The sequence below is a fragment of the Pagrus major genome, chromosome 16, assembly GCF_040436345.1.
Source record: "Pagrus major chromosome 16, Pma_NU_1.0".
Taxonomy (NCBI): domain Eukaryota; kingdom Metazoa; phylum Chordata; class Actinopteri; order Spariformes; family Sparidae; genus Pagrus; species Pagrus major.
The window spans coordinates 44,028-62,500 of NC_133230.1; the positions used below are offsets into that span (position 1 = coordinate 44,028).

Below are 18,473 nucleotides of genomic sequence, written 5' to 3' on the forward strand. Positions count from 1 at the left end.
CGGCGGATCATACTGCCCCCACAGGTGGCAACACGCACTGTCACACCTGTGACGTCAGTCAGTCTGTCTTCAGTGTGACGTCAGTGATCCTGAGGAACTTTATCAACATTAAACTTTATCAGAAATCAGATAATTTCATTGGGCTGTAATCTGACGTGTAAACTACAGATACTGACACAATCCAGCTGAACTCACTGATGTTTAACTGTCATGATAATAAATCTTCATTATTTATAACAAAGTTCAGTTCAAACTTTCGATGCTGGTGAACACAAACAATCAGACCGCATTAAAGGACTTTTATTTTGAAATGAAAACAAACTTTTGATTTTAACTGAATCAGTCCAAAACGTCACAAACAAAATTAAACTTTATAAAGTTAAAGCTGCATCACTGAATTATTTTCACTTCAGCTGTGATTGTTTTTGAAAAACACATTCAGAGGATCATAAATTAAAACATGTAATAAAATAACGTATTAATAGTAGAAGTTTATCAGCTAATTACCAAAACATTAAAGAATATTTAAATCCATTCACAAAACCATTGAAGGTCATAGCTACATCCAAAACCTGGCTGAGCGCTGAGAAGGGAGCAGATCCAGAAAGGATGTGAATTCAATAAGATGAACAGGACAAACAAAAAGGAGGTGTTGCTTTATATGTTTATATATATATATATATATATATATATATATATATATATATATATATATATTATATAAAGTATATAGTATAATAATTTCAACTACACGGTCGTGGAGAACATGTCAACCACAACTGATGATGTCATGGAAAGTGTTTCTGATCACCAAACATCAGTTTCATGAGGAGACGGATGATAAATGACATCAGCGATCATTTGCCTGTTTTTGTGATTAATGACTGTGGAAAAGAGAAAGAGGAAGATCAAATCACATACAGGAGACTAAGAACAGAACAGAAGCTAAAAATGGACAATATTAAAGGCATATGGAATAAATTACACAATATTATTAGGAGCAGTACAACTAACAAAAGTTATCCTGAATGTTTCACTGATGATAATAGGTCCAAACATCAGAGACAAACATCAGAAAAAGGGAGAGAAACCCAAGCTCAATCTATCTCAACGCTGTAGAAAAAAATAAATCATAGACATAATAAAGACATGTAAGAATAAAACAACTGGAACGGAATCGATATGACGTTCGTCAAGTCATTGACAGTATTACAAACCCACCAACCTACACCTGTAACTTATCATTCACAACCGCTAAATTTCCACAAAACATGAAAAGTGATGAAATTAACCCATTTTATAAAACTACAGGCTTGTATCGTTACTCTGCCAGTTCTCTAAAATATTGGGAAACTGTTCATTAGAATGTTGGATCATTTCATTGATAAGCATCATGTATTGTCAGACATTCAATACGGTTTTAGAGCAAATAGATCGACATCAATGGCGTTAATGGACTTCACGGAATAACTTACTGGTTGTATTGATGATAAGTATAACTGTTGGGGTCCAACAGGGGTCAGTATTAAGGCCAAAATTGTTTATTTTGTAAATAAATGATATATGTATGGTGTCCAGAAAATTAAAATTTGTTTTATTCACAGGTGACAACAATGTTCTTTGTTCTGGGGAAAATCTGCAGCAGCTTTTGGACGAGGTAACGACACAAAGGATAAAACAATGGTTTAACATAAACAAGTTATCATTACATTTGAACTAAACTAAATTCATGTTGTTTGGAAACCGCTATGTAGATACACAAGTACAGATGATGATTGATAATGTTAATGTGGAAAGAGTTTATGAAAACACATTTCTGAGCCTGATTTTAGACCACAACATCTGCTGGAAACCTCTGATCAATTATATCAGAACAAAGCTGGCAAAGAGCGTCCCAGTTTTGGGGAAAACAAAACACATACTGGACCATAAATCACTGCGCTTTCTCTATTCTTCACTCTTACCACCATGTCTGAATTACTGTGTGGAAGTTTGAGGCAGCACTTACAAAAGCCACTTACAGCCATTATGCATGCTTCAAAAGAGAGCAATCAGGATAATACATAATGTGGGTGGGGAACACACAAACACTTTTTTTAAAGTCATATATATATATAAAGAAAAGTAAAATTTATAGATCTGGTCAAATTCAAAACTGCAATGATCATGTTTAAAGCAAGAATTAATTTACATCTGGGAAACATTAAAAAAAATGTTTTGTAACAGGGGGGTTATGATTTAAGATGATTATTTGATTTTAAAAAACAATGTCACGTCAGCAACGTCAGTGTACGTCTGTGTACGCCACCGTGTGGTCAGTTTAACACTTTGTGTTTAAAGGATGACAAAGATGGCGGCTGTTTAGGCCACGCTCCTTTGCACCACGTTAAAGGGTTAGGGTTAAGGGGTTGCCACCATTTTAAATTTTAGCCCTAAAACAGCAATAACTAACAACAGTGACAGCTGTTTATAAAGATAACTCAACACTGAAGCGCTTTGATGATTTTCAACTTATGAAAAATGAAATCAGCCAATCAGAAATCAGCTTCAGTCAGGTGAGAAATGTCCCATCAGTTTGTTTACAAGTTGCTGCAGATCCTAAAATTCTGTGAAGTTTGTGATAGTTTAGTCACAAGGAGGCGCTACGGTTGTGATCGACTCCTGACAGAAAGCAGTCGATCACTTGAACTTTGTTACATTCGTGTCTTCAAGACTTCCTGTTGTTTTGTATTTAAAACTTTTGCTGTAATTTACTGTAACCATGTGATGTCATTTTGAACAACCTTACCCATCATGCAGCAGTGATGACACCCTCACCCTGGCACACAAAAAGGCACATTAAGTTAAATAATATCATTTAAATATTTCATGACATCAGGTGATGTCACAGCAGGTGTTGTACAGACAGTCTCTGATTGGTCAGACACAGTGGCAGGTGAGCGGATCTCTGTGTGACCTGGTGATGACTCGGACTCTGTGATTGGTCAGTTCCTGCAGGTCAGAGATCAGCTGCAGCAGGCGAGGACTTGGCTCGTAGACGACCCAGCTCGGGTCGGTCGGGTCGGGTCTGTAGTACGAGTCCAGAACTTCAAGAGTGTCGAGATGCTGCAGCTGCTGCAGATGCAGGAAGTCACTGTCTGACACGTGATGATGTCTGAAACACAACAAACAGAAGGTTACTATGGAAACCAGGTGTTTCCTCCAGGTGGTCAGTGTTGGTTTGATTCATCCTTTTCTGACCAATCAGCTGCTCAGTTTGGACGCAGCCTCAGCTTGTCTCAACTCTTCAGGGTCATGTTGCTGATTACTAATCTTTGTGGGTCATCAGTTGTCAGTGACTCACCTGATCCGGAGCGTTCTCAGGTGAGGGAACAGCTGTGGGAGGAGTCTGACTAGGTTGGAGGAGGAGCTCCAGGGTTCCAGGTGCAGGTGATGCAGCTGAGGAGCTCTCTGTGAGACCACCTGCAGATCTTCAGGCTGCAGATCCACACAGAGAGTCAGACTGAGGAGGGAGGACGGCAGGAAGTCAGCATACACTGCCAGAGGATGGCCTCCTATTGGACAGACAAAGTGAGGTCATCGTGACATCAGAGCATCAGCAGGAGAAGAAACATTGAGGTGCTACAGTGACAAGGACAGTCCTGTCCTGTTACTGTAGAGTCAGAGTCACAGTAGAGTCACATTAGTCAAAGTAGAGTCACAGTAGAGTCACATTAGAGTCACAGTAGAGTCACATTAGAGTCACAGTAGAGTCACATTAGTCAAAGTAGAGTCACAGTAGTCACATTAGAGTCACAGTAGAGTCACATTAGTCAAAGTAGAGTCACATTAGTCAAAGTAGAGTCACAGTAGTCACATTAGAGTCACAGTAGAGTCACATTAGTCAAAGTAGAGTCACATTAGAGTCACAGTAGAGTCACATTAGTCAAAGTAGAGTCACATTAGAGTCACATTAGAGTCACATTAGTCAAAGTAGAGTCACAGTAGAGTCACATTAGAGTCACATTAGAGTCACATTAGTCAAAGTAGAGTCACAGTAGAGTCACATTAGAGTCACATTAGAGTCACAGTAGAGTCACATTAGAGTCACATTAGTCACATTAGAGTCACAGTAGAGTCACATTAGTCAAAGTAGAGTCACATTAGTCAAAGTAGAGTCACAGTAGTCACATTAGAGTCACAGTAGAGTCACATTAGTCAAAGTAGAGTCACATTAGAGTCACAGTAGAGTCACATTAGTCAAAGTAGAGTCACATTAGAGTCACATTAGAGTCACATTAGTCAAAGTAGAGTCACAGTAGAGTCACATTAGAGTCACATTAGAGTCACATTAGTCAAAGTAGAGTCACAGTAGAGTCACATTAGAGTCACATTAGAGTCACAGTAGAGTCACATTAGAGTCACATTAGTCACATTAGAGTCACAGTAGAGTCACATTAGTCAAAGTAGAGTCACAGTAGAGTCACATTAGAGTCACATTAGTCAAAGTAGAGTCACAGTAGAGTCACATTAGAGTCACATTAGAGTCACATTAGTCAAAGTAGAGTCACAGTAGAGTCACATTAGAGTCACATTAGAGTCACAGTAGAGTCACATTAGAGTCACATTAGTCACATTAGAGTCACAGTAGAGTCACATTAGTCAAAGTAGAGTCACAGTAGAGTCACATTAGAGTCACATTAGTCAAAGTAGAGTCACAGTAGAGTCACATTAGTCAAAGTAGAGTCACAGTAGAGTCACATTAGAGTCACATTAGAGTCACATTAGTCACATTAGAGTCACATTAGTCACATTAGAGTCACATTAGTCACATTAGAGTCACATTAGTCACAGTAGAGTCACATTAGAGTCACATTAGAGTCACAGTAGTCACATTAGAGTCACAGTAGAGACACAATAGTCAAAGTAGAGTCACAGTAGTCACATTAGAGTCACAGTAGAGTCACATTAGTCAAAGTAGAGTCACATTAGTCAAAGTAGAGTCACAGTAGTCACATTAGAGTCACAGTAGAGTCACATTAGTCAAAGTAGAGTCACATTAGAGTCACAGTAGAGTCACATTAGTCAAAGTAGAGTCACATTAGAGTCACATTAGAGTCACATTAGTCAAAGTAGAGTCACAGTAGAGTCACATTAGAGTCACATTAGAGTCACATTAGTCAAAGTAGAGTCACAGTAGTCACATTAGAGTCACAGTAGAGTCACATTAGTCAAAGTAGAGTCACATTAGAGTCACATTAGAGTCACATTAGTCAAAGTAGAGTCACAGTAGAGTCACATTAGAGTCACATTAGAGTCACATTAGTCAAAGTAGAGTCACAGTAGAGTCACATTAGAGTCACATTAGAGTCACAGTAGAGTCACATTAGAGTCACATTAGTCACATTAGAGTCACAGTAGAGTCACATTAGTCAAAGTAGAGTCACAGTAGAGTCACATTAGAGTCACATTAGTCAAAGTAGAGTCACAGTAGAGTCACATTAGAGTCACAGTAGAGTCACATTAGTCAAAGTAGAGTCACAGTAGTCACATTAGAGTCACAGTAGAGTCACATTAGTCAAAGTAGAGTCACATTAGTCAAAGTAGAGTCACAGTAGTCACATTAGAGTCACAGTAGAGTCACATTAGTCAAAGTAGAGTCACATTAGAGTCACAGTAGAGTCACATTAGTCAAAGTAGAGTCACATTAGAGTCACATTAGAGTCACATTAGTCAAAGTAGAGTCACAGTAGAGTCACATTAGAGTCACATTAGAGTCACATTAGTCAAAGTAGAGTCACAGTAGAGTCACATTAGAGTCACATTAGAGTCACAGTAGAGTCACATTAGAGTCACATTAGTCACATTAGAGTCACAGTAGAGTCACATTAGTCAAAGTAGAGTCACAGTAGAGTCACATTAGAGTCACATTAGTCAAAGTAGAGTCACAGTAGAGTCACATTAGAGTCACATTAGAGTCACATTAGTCAAAGTAGAGTCACAGTAGAGTCACATTAGAGTCACATTAGAGTCACAGTAGAGTCACATTAGAGTCACATTAGTCACATTAGAGTCACAGTAGAGTCACATTAGTCAAAGTAGAGTCACAGTAGAGTCACATTAGAGTCACATTAGTCAAAGTAGAGTCACAGTAGAGTCACATTAGTCAAAGTAGAGTCACAGTAGAGTCACATTAGAGTCACATTAGTCACATTAGAGTCACATTAGTCACATTAGAGTCACATTAGTCACATTAGAGTCACATTAGTCACAGTAGAGTCACATTAGAGTCACATTAGAGTCACAGTAGTCACATTAGAGTCACAGTAGAGACACAATAGAGTCACAGTAGAGTCACAATATAGTCACATTAGTCACAGTAGAGTCACATTAGAGTCACATTAGAGTCACAGTTGTCACATTAGAGTCACATTAGAGTCACATTAGAGTCACATTAGAGTCACATGAGTCACATGAGTCACATGAGTCACAATAGAGTCACAATAGTCACAGTAGAGTCACATTAGTCACATTAGAGTCACAGTAGAGTCACATTAGAGTCACAGTAGAGTCACAATAGTCACAGTAGAGTCACATTAGTCACTTTAGAGTCACAGTAGAGACACAAGAGTCACAGTAGAGACACAAGAGTCACAGTAGAGACACAAGAGTCACAGTAGAGTCACAATAGAGTCACAGTAGAGTCACAGCAGTCACAATAGAGTCACAGTAGAGTCACAGCAGTCACAGTAGAGTCACAGTAGATGATAGGACTCACCATGCACACTGAGGCTGCAGAGCTGTGGTAGTGACATCAGCCATGTTTGCAAGTGACAGGTGGGTCCAGGTACAGAGTACAGGTGGAAGATTGACAGGCTGCGGAGGCGGGACAACGGCTGCAGAACTTCCTGCGTCACCACAGCATCATAGTTCAACAACTGCAGGTCAGATAACTGCAGAGCACCGCCACCTGCTGGCAGACAAACACAACGCACCTGTCGTCACCAGCTGCACTGCTCACTAACAGCAGTTAGTAGCAACAGCAAAAAGGTAGTGAGCAGCAGTTAGTGGTCACACAAGTGATGTGCTGCCTCCTGTTTGTTTGGAGTGACCTTCAACAGGTGTTCTTACCTGTTCCACCTTTAACGAGACCTGCTACCTGCTGATTACCTGTTTCATTTTACAGGTGAGTTTAAGTGTGTGTACCTGTGAGGTTGGCAGGACCAAAGAAGTCATGTGACAGCGTCTTGTAAGTGATCATGGTGCAGGACAGGTGTTTCAGCTCAGTCAGGTGAGTCAGGACGCTGCTGAGTGTCGGTACACTCAGACTGCCATCGTGGTGCAGCAGCAGTGAGGTGAGACGAGTCAGCTGACTCATGGAGGCCAACAGGTGAGAAGCAGGACAGGTGAGCTGCACGTTACAGAGACTGAGCTGCGTCAGCTGGTGACTCAGAGGAAACAGGAAGTTGACGTTTTTGAACGGCGTGGAAGAGTTAGTGATGGACAGACGCTGCAGCTGCTGGAAGAGTTTCAGCTCATCGACGCCCCCTTCCCTCCAATCGTCCAATCCCAGCGCGTCAAGAGCAGGAAGCCAGGTGGAAAGCTGCTTTAGGTGTTTCCTCTTACATGAACGCACCGACACGCTACCCACGTGCCGCTGAGCCAGGCTGCGCCAGAACGGGCGGTTGTATCGAGAGAAGTGTCGCAGCACAACACTGAAGCCTCGCCACAGGGGGCGGGACTTATCCAGCAGTTGTCTGAAGTGTGAACAGGTGCAGCGCACACTCAGTTTGTCTCTCCAGGACAGGAAGCTGAACACCTGCAGCCACAACTCAGCAGGAAGCTGCAGCACTGACATCATCACCACTGCACACCGCCACGATCAGAGTATCAATATCGATTATTGATTATTACTGATGTCTGTTCACCTGCAGATTGACAGGAAGCTGCAGCGCTGACATCGTCACAACGAGAATTTATCAACAACAAACAGTTGATTAGCTGTATCGATTATTGATTAATTCTGCTGTCTGATCGTCGATGAGACTCACTGACTTCTCGTCTCTTCTGCTGCTGCTGCTGCTACTTCCTGCTGCGTCAGAGAGCAGAGAGTGTGTGTGAGCAACGAGAGGTCTCACTCTGACTGTTTCTGCTGAGCTCAGGATTTAGTTTGTTACATTATCAATATTTGCATCTTATTATTCTATTTTCAGCTCAAGTGTCAATCAGTCACTTTATTGATCCCACAAGATGAAGGATTAATACAGTGATCCCACATCATGTCATCATATAAACATAAACTATTATGAGTTTAGATTTCAACTCCTGAATGTATTTATTGAACTTTATTGAACTTTATTGAACTTTATTTAATCATTTTTTGTTTTTGGTTCAAAAGAGAATCTAAAGACAAAGATATGAAGCTGTGATGTTTGACAGGAGGTATCACTGTGAGTAAAGAGGAAAAACTAAAATCCATCAGAATTTCAAACAGTTGAAGGATCCTGATTCATTACAAATCCTTCAGCCTCTGTGATTGGCTGGTTCGGTGCTGCCTAACTAGCACATTGTTAGTTTAAGTCAGACCTGGTCAGGTGCTCACAGACAACAACAGACACACATTTTTTAAAGGAAGTCTCCATTAAGTTTGGTCTTCCGCAGTGTGTGTGGTTGTGTGTGTGTGTGTGTGTGTGTATGTGTGTGTATGTTTGTTTGTGTGCGTGTGTGTGTGTATGTTTGTTTGTGTGCGTGTGTGTCGGCAGTGTGTTAATTAAATCAAATTTGTTTTATAGTCCTGAGTGTCACAACAACAACATCAGCGACAGCTAAACAGGGGTGAACTCTGACCCTTGTAAGTATTCGCTCAAAATGCTTCAGTTCCCAAACATGAAGACGTGTACTGAGATTGATGATGATTGGACAAAATGTTAATGAGTTCTGGACAATTTCAAGCTCAGCTCCAGTTTTTGTTAAATTTTTTAGTCAATATCTTAGAAATTAAATAAATCAATAAACTTTATGCAACTTTTGATCGGCTTTGTCAATAGTGATAGAAAGAATAATAATCTCTCCTCTGGTCTGTTTCTGCTCTTCAACAGCAGACAGAGTGAGACCTCTTCACAATAAAACGTGTGTGTGTGTGTGTGCTGACGTCACTGTCAGTAAATTACATAATGACAGTTTAATAAATGACCCTGAGCCTGTGAGACCATAAACAGGGCTGAAATATTCAGGTCATGTACTCATGTAACTGTACAATGTACAAATACTTCATTATGAGTAAACGTACTGCAGTATTATCAGCTAAATGTTCTTCAAGTATCCAAGGAAAGTTCAAATGATGTGTTTACACGTGAGCAGCTGATTTAAATCTGTTCAAATGTTTTCTTTATAAATTATGAATCTGATGTGATGAAGAGTTTGTCGCTCTGTTCTCTCAATTAAATACAAACTCGAAACATCAGTTAATGTAAAATAAATATATAACAACAAATACATAAACTGAGAAACAAACATCAGTTTCTGTCGGCACACGTCTCGGATCCTTTTTCAATTTATGAAACTGCTTCAGACTTTCATTCATTCCAGAGAAACATTAACAACAGAATATCTTGTTGTTGTTGACGTTGAAGATGTTGTTGATGTTGTTGAAGATGTTATTGTTGTTTTTGTTGATGTTGTTCATGATGTTGTTGCTGAAGCTGTTGTTGTTGTTGATGTTGTTGTTTAGTTCTCACTGTTTTTACTATAAAGACTTTAGAGTTGAATGAGCCAGCAGGTGTCTCTTCATTATATTTAATAATTGATTAGTTACACGAAGCAGAATAAAGATCAATAATCATAAATCAATAAATGTCCTCAGAGTTGGGTTCGGGTTCGGGTTCGGGTGACTCGCCACTCGTGACGTTTTTCATGTAGGTGAAGATGAGCTGATCGATCAGCAGGAGGCGCTGAAGCTGAGGAGGACCTCCACCACAGAAGAAGAAGAAACCAGGAAGTGAGAAGTTGGTCTTCAGCGTGAGATGACAGGAGTTATCGATCAGATGGAAGGTGAGTGCACACCTGCACAGTGATCACATGATCGATGATCGAACGTGACTGGAACTGATCCATTGATCGATGCTTATTTGTGTGAAGATGAAAGCGCACGAGGGTCGCGTGTTAAACATCCGCCAATCAGCTGATCGGCTGACGTATCGATCTGACTGTTTACACGGAGCGGAACACTTCACACACCCGTCAATCAACCTGCTTCTGTTATCTATCAAACGATCATCAATCAGACAATCGATCACATGAGACTGCTTATCACGTGCGCCGCCATACTGCTGTGACGTCATCTGTGTTTATGTTGAGGTCGGAAGTCCATCTGGTCCATCCGTTCTTCTTCTTCATATATAGCATATAATATTCATATATAGTATATTAATAGATCATGTCTATATGTCAAAAAGTAAATATAAGGGTGTCAACATTTTACAGTGTCTTTAACTTTAATGAATCCAGTGCTGAGGAGACATTTGGCTCGTTGGAGATGAACTGCGCTTCGCCTGGAAGGTGGACGAGACCAGGCGGCAGCAGCAGCAACAGAAAGCTGCAGTCCAGTCGGACAGTTTCCAGCCGCCGTCAAGAATATACAGGAAGTCACAGAAACATTTACATCCTGTTAGATCCACCTGTAGGCTACCTTTAGTTTGCAGAACACGTTCGGAGAGCTATGGCTGATATATATGTGTAATTATATACAGTATATATGTGGGAATATGTGTGTATCTGCCATTGTATTCTATCCTTTGTTCTTTTTGTCTGCCTTGTAAAGCACTGATTGCTCGTTTTGATAAGTGTTATATAAATAACCTTTATTATTATTATCATTATTATTATTATTATTATTATCAACCACACAAAATATGTTTGTTAACAGATTAAACCTTCATTGCACAGCATGAGATTCATATAATCTAGCATTAAATATAACAATTACACAGAAAATTAGGATTTTCGACAAAACGTAGTGTTTGTGGTCCTAACTAAGAGCCAATCAGCTCTCTGATCAGGCGACAGCCAGGCGTTTCCCATCATGCCCTGAGGTCTTGCAGTCGGTGGAGAACAACTTCGGCGCCTGGCTCTAAAAACTGCGGCCGCCTTGATCTCGTGAGGTTATCGTTGCCGGCGCGTGCATGACGTCAGAACAAGTCGGGATCAAGTCGGACACAAATCTAGCCTGGCTCATCTCGAACGAGCCTAATGTCTCCTCTCCTGCCTCTCACAGTGACATCAGCAAACAGGAAGTGCTCTGCTGTCACAGGAAGTGCCCGAAAGATCAAAGATAACGCAGCCGACTGGCACAACCTGATGATGAGGTGGGAAAAACTCAACGAGGAAGGATTTGATGTGGCGGGAAACATAGTCAACATGAGACTGACACGGTGAGTTTACGTTAGCTTAATGAGTTTAGTTTAATCTGACAGGTGACTCGAGCGACATCACTCGAGGACATTTATCCTCACACATTTATCTTCACTCATTTATCATCACACATTTATCCTCACACATTTATCTTCACACATTTATCCTCACACATTTATCCTCACACATTTATCTTCACACATTTATCCTCACACATTTATCCTCACACATTTATCCTCACACATTTGTCAGAGGGGCAACCAATCCCTGATGGAGGGGGGTGGGGGTCTGTGTTAATGTGGGTGTGGTCTATGTTGATGTGGGTGTGGTCTATGTTGATGTGGGTGTGGTCTGTGTTAATGTGAGTGGGGACTGTTTGATGTGGGTGTGCTCTGCGTTGATGTGGGTGGAGTTTGTGTGGGTGTGGCTTGTGCTGGTGTGGGTGGGTCTGTGTTGATGTGGGTGGGGCCTGTGTTGATGTGGGTGGGGCGTGTGTTGATGTGGGTGGAGTTTGTGTGGGTGTGGCTTGTGCTGGTGTGGGTGGGTCTGTGTTAATGTGGGTGTGGTCTGTGTTGATGTGGGTGGGGCCTGTGTTGATGTGGGTGGGGCGTGTGTTGATGTGGGTGGAGTTTGTGTGGGTGTGGCTTGTGCTGGTGTGGGTGGGTCTGTGTTGATGTGGGTGGGGCGTGTGTTGATGTGGGTGGAGTTTGTGTGGGTGTGGCTTGTGCTGGTGTGGGTGGGTCTGTGTTAATGTGGGTGTGGTCTGTGTTGATGTGGGTGGGGCCTGTCCATTGCCTGTTAAGTGTTTAACAGTTTTTAATCTTTTTTTCCTCCTTCAGTTCTCGGAGTGATCAGCTGCTGGTGGACGAGTTTTCATCAGCTTCATCAGCTCCGTCGCAGCAGACGGGCGGAGCTCCAGAGCTGCAGGATGAATGCTGCAAACTGCAGGACGTCATCAACAAAATGGTGATCGTTCATGTATCTAAGCTGAAGGGTTTTAAGACTTTTTCTTTTATTGTGAAATGGATCAGTCTTGATCACAAACACGTCCAAGTTTCAGAACAAAAGCTGTTTTCTGTAACATGTTGTCATGGTCACAGCGTGTAGTTCTGGTAACCCTAACCCTTATGTGACGCAGTTCTTATTGTGAACTGGTCACAGCTCAGTTTTATGTTCAGTACCAGTAAACTGACCTCTCTGACCGCTGACCTCTAACCTCTTTCCTTAAGCTCTCACCTGATTGGTCGCCTATGTTCCTGCACATTCTCAGACTGGGATGATGAAGATGGATGCTGAACAGTCGAGTCAGTTTGTAACTGAACCCTACATCTGTGGTTTCATGTGCTCAGGTCGTCGTGGTGATGAAGATGGAGCGTCTGATGACATCACAGCAAGCTGTTCAAGATCTGGAGGAGTTTCAGTTTGGACCTGAAGGAAGAAAGTTTCCTCTGTTTCACAGCTGGAACACCAAACACTTCGGTGAGTTTCCCTGTTCGATGCAACGCACCTGAGTAATGTTATCAGTCTCACCTGAGTGATGATGTTTCTTCCTGTTTCAGAGGAGTCGTCTCGTGTCCTGTTGGAGTCGTTCTGTCAGGAGCTGAAGTTGAAGCAGTTGATCCTGCAGGAACTCGCCCACACCGTGACCTCTGACCTCTGCATGGTCTACCTGTCCTGCTGGTTGCACCAGCCTTTCAGCCCCCCACAAACCAGACTGACCCTGGAGGCTCTGCTGCTGGAGACCGGACACCGCCCGCTCTGATGTCATCCATCCTCCAGAGTCATGTGATCAACACCAGGGTCATCTCTGAGCGACCTGGCACTAACCTAGCTTAGCTCAAAGACTGAAGGCAGGGGGGAACTGTTAGCCTAGCGGTCTGATTGACAGCACAGAAGCAGAAGCAGCGCTGTAACAAGACACAGTGTTTTCCGCAGAAGTTTGATCGACGTCCTGACGGTGCAGGTGAACTCTGACAATCAGCTGATGGACTTTGACTCTTTGACGTCCATTCGACACGCGAGTCTGTTTCCTTTGTTATCTTCAGGTCTGTTTTTGTCTCTGAAGCCTGAAATTCAATGTTTATATTCTGATTAATGACTACATACATAAATGTGTCATAAACGTTTTCTATTGAATACATGTATTTTATTTGTTGCTGACTTTGTCTTTGTGCACAAACATTCTGAAGTTTTCACTGAGGAAGAACAAACGATCTGTTAGCATCAGAAGCTTCACTGTGACAAACGGATCAAACACAGAACCAGTTTCACTGTGTTGTTCTTAGTACGACTGTTTGTGACAATAAAGAATCTTTTAAAAATAAACATTGGTGAATTTAAACGTCCATCCTGTGACATCATGAAACAGCAGAGTCGAGTTCATCACGTCTGTTTATTGGAGGAACATGAAACATGTTTAATTCATTCAGCACTCAAACAATCAAACTGTTTTCAGTCCGTCCTCACTTCGCTTCTCCAAACCAGCACAAACATTCACTTTACGTTTGGAAAATGTTTTGCTGTGAAGTTTTATAAAAAGTAATAAAATAGTGCAACTTTTTTTAAACTTTGTTTTTCATATTTATCTACATATAAACAGCCAACTAATCGTTTCTATTTTTAAATGAACAACGAATCCAAATATGGAAACACTGAAAAAAAATCTTTTTTTTTCCTTTTTTTTTTTTTTACAAATTTACAATCGCACCAGATTCCTTAAAATCCAGCAGGAAGTCACCGATGACATCATCACAGGTGGGAGCAGAACGGACCAATCAAACAACGAGCTGAGCTCAGACCATAAATAAGTTTGTTCATCGCTGCTGAATACAGAAGAGGACAATAATTGATTATCTTGGTATAATAATGCTGCTCATATTTAGAGTCTGTTAACCTGAGGTCTGGATCGATTGATCAGGAATTATTGATCAGGTTATCTGTAGAAATCACCGTTGACTCAGTGATAAATCTGGTGTCACCTGTTCACCTTCACGTCCTGATCAGCAGAAAAACGTTCGATCGATTTCTCTCAGGAAAACAAAATATTAAACATCAGCAGCACAAAATAAAACTTTAAACCAGATTGTTACTGCAGACGGCCACATCCAGGTGAGACAGTCCAGGTGTTTCTGGGTCCAGGTGTTTTCTGGGTCCAGGTGTTTGTGGGTCCAGGAGTTTGTGGGTCTAGATGTTGGTCAGGTGTTTACAGCTGCAGGTGGAGTCACCGCACCTAATAAATGTAGACTCTCCCATTTCATGTGATGTGGTTCAGGTCTGGTTGTAGTCATGCTCAGTCTGGATTCTGTTAAGGGCTCACTGAGGAGCTTTGGCCCCGTCAGAAGCCTCAATGCCCAGCAGGGCCTGGACCGCCTCCAGGGGAACCCCCTCTGGGGTTTGAATGTGCATGGTGGTCCCGTCCGGCCCATTGACAATCACAATCCGGTCCAATCCAGGTTCTGCCATCTGGACCGTCAGGCCCTCGGTCTGGATGTAAATCTCCTGACCCTCCTGTAGCTCTTTGGGCTCGCAAGGGTCCGAGGATCTGGACTCGGACTGGGAGGAATCCCTCTGCTGATAGGACGTTGGGGTTTGGACTGAGGTGGACTCAGGTGTCTGGGTGGTTCTAGACTCGGGTGTCTTGGAGTCTGCGGTTGTGTCAGGACCGGAACCCAAAGCTTTCTCCAACTCCTTCATCTGGGCTGTGAGGTCACTGGTGCTCAGGACCTGGTACTGGCTGGCCGACAGAGGCCCCTCCCCCTGGTCCTCACCTGGGGTCACCTCCATGGACGTATCTGGGGGCAGGGCCTGAGTGGAGGTGGAGCCAGAGGAGCTGAGGGAGCAGAGAAACACATTCAGGCCAGATCAGACCAGATCAGAACAGACCAGAACAGATAAGATCAGAACAAATCAGAACAGATGTGATCTCACGTGGAGGCAAATGTAACAAATGGGGACTGCGGAGCAACAACTTCCTGTTATGTTAAAACTGCAGTGAGAAAGGAGGTGGAGGAGGAGGTGGAGGAGGAGGAGGAGGAGGAGGAGGTGAAGGAGGTAGAGAAGAAGGTGGTCGAGGACGAGGAGGTGGAGTAAGAGGAGGAGGGGGAGAAGGGGAAGGTGGAGAAGGTGGTGGAGGAGGAGGAGGTGAAGGAAGAGGAGGAGGAGGAGGAAGAGGTGGAGGAGGTAGAGAAGAAGGTGGTCGAGGAGGTGGAGGTGGAGGAGGTGGGGGAAGAGGAGGAGGAGGAGGAGGAAGAAGAGGTAGAGGAGGTAGAGAAGAAGGTGGTCGAGGATGAGGAGGTGGAGGAAGAGGAGGATGTGGGGGAGGAGGTGGAGGTGGAGAAGGTGGTGGAGGAGGAGGAGGAGGAGGAGGAGGTGGAGAAGAAGGTGGTCGAGGAGGTGGAGGAAGAGGAGGAGGTGGTCGAGGAGGTGGAGAAGGCGGTGGAGGAGGAGGAGGCGGCTGCTGTACTTCTGTGTGTCAGTGACGAGCGGGTCAGGATGGGTCATAAACGTGATTAATGAGATGCAGGTGGGTGAAAAACGTCTTTAATGAGGAAAATATTAATGACGTCACCTGCAGCAGCAGCTTAACTTCATCAGGATCGGGATCGATCATTAATGAATGTTCTGTGTTCCTCACTCACAGTTCAGGTTCATACAGTGAAATATTTGAAGTAAAGTAGCTGTCCTGATGAATCCTGAGCTCCATCAGCACTGTCTGAAAATATCTATTTCAGAAGATAAAGCTGAACTCTCTTTTTTCGTTCCTGTCGACTTTATAACTCCAGCGTTTAGTTTTGATGCTTAAACGTGTCAAAGTATTTGTAACAGTGACATTACTGCGCTCATGGCGTTTAAAATGACTGAACGCAGCCTCTCTGATCATTAAATCAGATTGTAGTGGTGTCTCACTGTCTGAATAATGCGTCCTTTAAATAGCAGGAAACAGACTGCACCTTTGACTTTAGACCAGGTTTTTGCTGGTCGATGGCACCGTCACTTCCTGCTGCCTCAAGATAACGATGTGCCATCAATGCTCCTCAACAGACCTCACTTAAGACGAACACAGCCAGAAGCACACAGGTGGGCCCCTCAGCTACTTACACAACATGGCTGCTGGCCCTGAAAATGACAACTGTGTTGGACCCTGTGATCTCTGACATCACCTGTTCTACCCCGAAATCACCTGTTCTACCCCGAGATCACCTGTTCTACCAGTGCATTTAGAAGACAGGGGATGGGGCCAGCTCACCTAGAGGCAGAGTCAGCGGTGGTGGTCTGCAGTTTGGATCCAACTGGGATCACCAGAGGAGACACAGAAACCGAACAGGGCTTCAGAGGGGAGGTCACAGAGGTCACAGGGGTCACAGGGGTCTCACCTGGGAAAGAAAAGTGGGAAGACACAAGTTCAGTTAAAAATGTACAGTATATCTATGATTACATCAACTAGAGCACTGATGCAGTAGTGTGTAGTACTGATGCAGTAGTGTGTAGAATTGATGCAGTAGTGTGTAGTACTGATGCAGTAGTGTGTAGAATTGATGCAGTAGTGTGTAGTACTGATGCAGTAGTGTGTAGTACTTATGCAGTAGTGTGTAAAATTGATGCAGTAGTGTGTAGTACTGATGCAGTAGTGTGTAGTACCGATGCAGTAGTGTGTAGTACCGATGCAGTAGTGTGTAGACTTGATGCAGTAGTGTGTAGTACTGATGCAGTAGTGTGTAGGAGTGATGCAGTAGTGTGTAGAATTGATGCAGTAGTGTGTAGTACTGATGCAGTAGTGTGTAGTACTGATGCAGTAGTGTGTAGAATTGATGCAGTAGTGTGTAGTACTGATGCAGTAGTGTGTAGAATTGATGCAGTAGTGTGTAGTACTGATGCAGTAGTGTGTAGTACTGATGCAGTAGTGTGTAGAATTGATGCAGTAGTGTGTAGTACTGATGCAGTAGTGTGTAGTACTGATGCAGTAGTGTGTAAAATTGATGCAGTAGTGTGTAGTACTGATGCAGTAGTGTGTAAAATTGATGCAGTAGTGTGTAAAATTGATGCAGTAGTGTGTAGTACTGATGCAGTAGTGTGTAAAATTGATGCAGTAGTGTGTAGTACTGATGCAGTAGTGTGTAGTACCGATGCAGTAGTGTGTAGTACCGATGCAGTAGTGTGTAGACTTGATGCAGTAGTGTGTAGTACTGATGCAGTAGTGTGTAGGAGTGATGCAGTAGTGTGTAGAATTGATGCAGTAGTGTGTAGTAGTGATGCAGTAGTGTGTAGGACTGATGCAGTAGTGTGTAGAATTGATGCAGTAGTGTGTAGTAGTGATGCAGTAGTGTGTAGAATTGATGCAGTAGTGTGTAGTACTGATGCAGTAGTGTGTAGTACTGATGCAGTAGTAGTACCTGCTCTGTGTGTCTCAATGCCATTCTGGTGAACTGGAACGCTGTTCTCCATCTTGAATCTCTTTGAAGGCGGCAGCATTTTGGAATTCTGGGAAACAGAATTTATGATGAATTATACTAAACCTGGATCAGGTGTTTATCTGAAGACTGAACCTGGATCAGGTGTTTATCTGAAGACTGAACCTGGATCAGGTGTTTATCTGAAGACTGGACCGGATCAGGTGTTTATCTGAAGACTAAACCTGGATCAGGTGTTTATCTGAAGACTGGACCGGATCAGGTGTTTATCTGAAGACTAAACCTGGATCAGGTGTTTATCTGAAGACTGAACCTGGATCAGGTGTTTATCTGAAGACTGGACCTGGATCAGGTGTTTATCTGAAGACTGGACCTGGATCAGGTGTTTATCTGAAGACTGAACCTGGATCAGGTGTTTATCTGAAGGCTGGACCTGGATCAGGTGTTTATCTGAAGGCTGGACCTGGATCAGGTGTTTATCTGAAGACTGAACCTGGATCAGGTGTTTATCTGAAGACTACACCTGGATCAGGTGTTTATCTGAAGACTGAACCTGGATCAGGTGTTTATCTGAAGACTAAACCTGGATCAGGTGTTTATCTGAAGACTGGACCTGGATCAGGTGTTTATCTGAAGACTGAACCTGGATCAGGTGTTTATCTGAAGACTAAACCTGGA

The 18,473-nt window shown here is 42.8% G+C and overlaps 3 protein-coding genes across 4 annotated transcripts in view; 1 reads left to right on the top strand and 2 right to left on the bottom strand.

Annotated features, from left to right (window-relative positions):
• Nucleotides 1-284: 284 nt before the first annotated feature.
• Nucleotides 285-8,203, bottom strand: LOC141010084 (uncharacterized). Of its 2 annotated transcripts, none has more exons than XM_073482891.1 (4): nucleotides 7,186-8,203; nucleotides 6,758-6,949; nucleotides 3,344-3,554; nucleotides 285-3,154 (listed from the first exon to the last, which is right to left on the bottom strand). In XM_073482891.1, exons 1-4 carry the CDS (start codon nucleotides 7,838-7,840, stop codon nucleotides 2,920-2,922), a joined length of 1,293 nt encoding a protein of 430 aa, XP_073338992.1. In that variant the 5' UTR covers nucleotides 7,841-8,203; the 3' UTR covers nucleotides 285-2,919. The 2 variants fall into 2 exon arrangements, with proteins under 2 accessions (XP_073338992.1, XP_073338991.1); XM_073482890.1 differs by having other exon boundaries at nucleotides 6,758-6,952.
• A 1,717-nt stretch (nucleotides 8,204-9,920) lies between these two features.
• On the top strand, nucleotides 9,921-13,713 carry cinp (cyclin dependent kinase 2 interacting protein). Its single transcript, XM_073482892.1, has 5 exons — nucleotides 9,921-10,029; nucleotides 11,252-11,408; nucleotides 12,228-12,354; nucleotides 12,738-12,867; nucleotides 12,948-13,713. The coding sequence occupies exons 1-5, from the start codon at nucleotides 10,002-10,004 to the stop codon at nucleotides 13,148-13,150; spliced, it is 645 nt and encodes a 214-aa protein (XP_073338993.1). The 5' UTR covers nucleotides 9,921-10,001; the 3' UTR covers nucleotides 13,151-13,713.
• Nucleotides 13,714-13,761: 48 nt separating this feature from the next.
• The window catches only part of znf839 (zinc finger protein 839), a 13,247-nt gene continuing 8,535 nt past the window's right edge, over nucleotides 13,762-18,473 (bottom strand). The window contains exons 8-10 of the mRNA XM_073482889.1: nucleotides 17,778-17,865; nucleotides 16,634-16,760; nucleotides 13,762-15,217 (exon numbers count right to left, since the gene is read on the bottom strand). Coding sequence (XP_073338990.1) covers nucleotides 14,701-15,217; nucleotides 16,634-16,760; nucleotides 17,778-17,865 — 732 coding nt within the window. The 3' untranslated portion in view covers nucleotides 13,762-14,700. The remainder of the gene's footprint in view (nucleotides 15,218-16,633; nucleotides 16,761-17,777; nucleotides 17,866-18,473) is intronic.

Coding starts and splice junctions, on each gene's coding strand:
- LOC141010084 (XM_073482890.1), bottom strand. CDS start 7,840: ATGATGTCAGTGCTGCAGCTTCCTGCTGAGTTGTGGCTGCAGGTGTTC. Junction 6,953..7,185: donor TGGTCCTGCCAACCTCACAG/GTACACACACTT, acceptor TTTGTCTGCCAG/CAGGTGGCGGTGCTCTGCAG. Junction 3,555..6,757: donor CTGCAGCCTCAGTGTGCATG/GTGAGTCCTATC, acceptor TCTGTCCAATAG/GAGGCCATCCTCTGGCAGTG.
- cinp (XM_073482892.1), top strand. CDS start 10,002: ATGACAGGAGTTATCGATCAGATGGAAG. Junction 12,355..12,737: donor AGGACGTCATCAACAAAATG/GTGATCGTTCAT, acceptor TCATGTGCTCAG/GTCGTCGTGGTGATGAAGAT. Junction 12,868..12,947: donor CTGGAACACCAAACACTTCG/GTGAGTTTCCCT, acceptor TTCCTGTTTCAG/AGGAGTCGTCTCGTGTCCTG.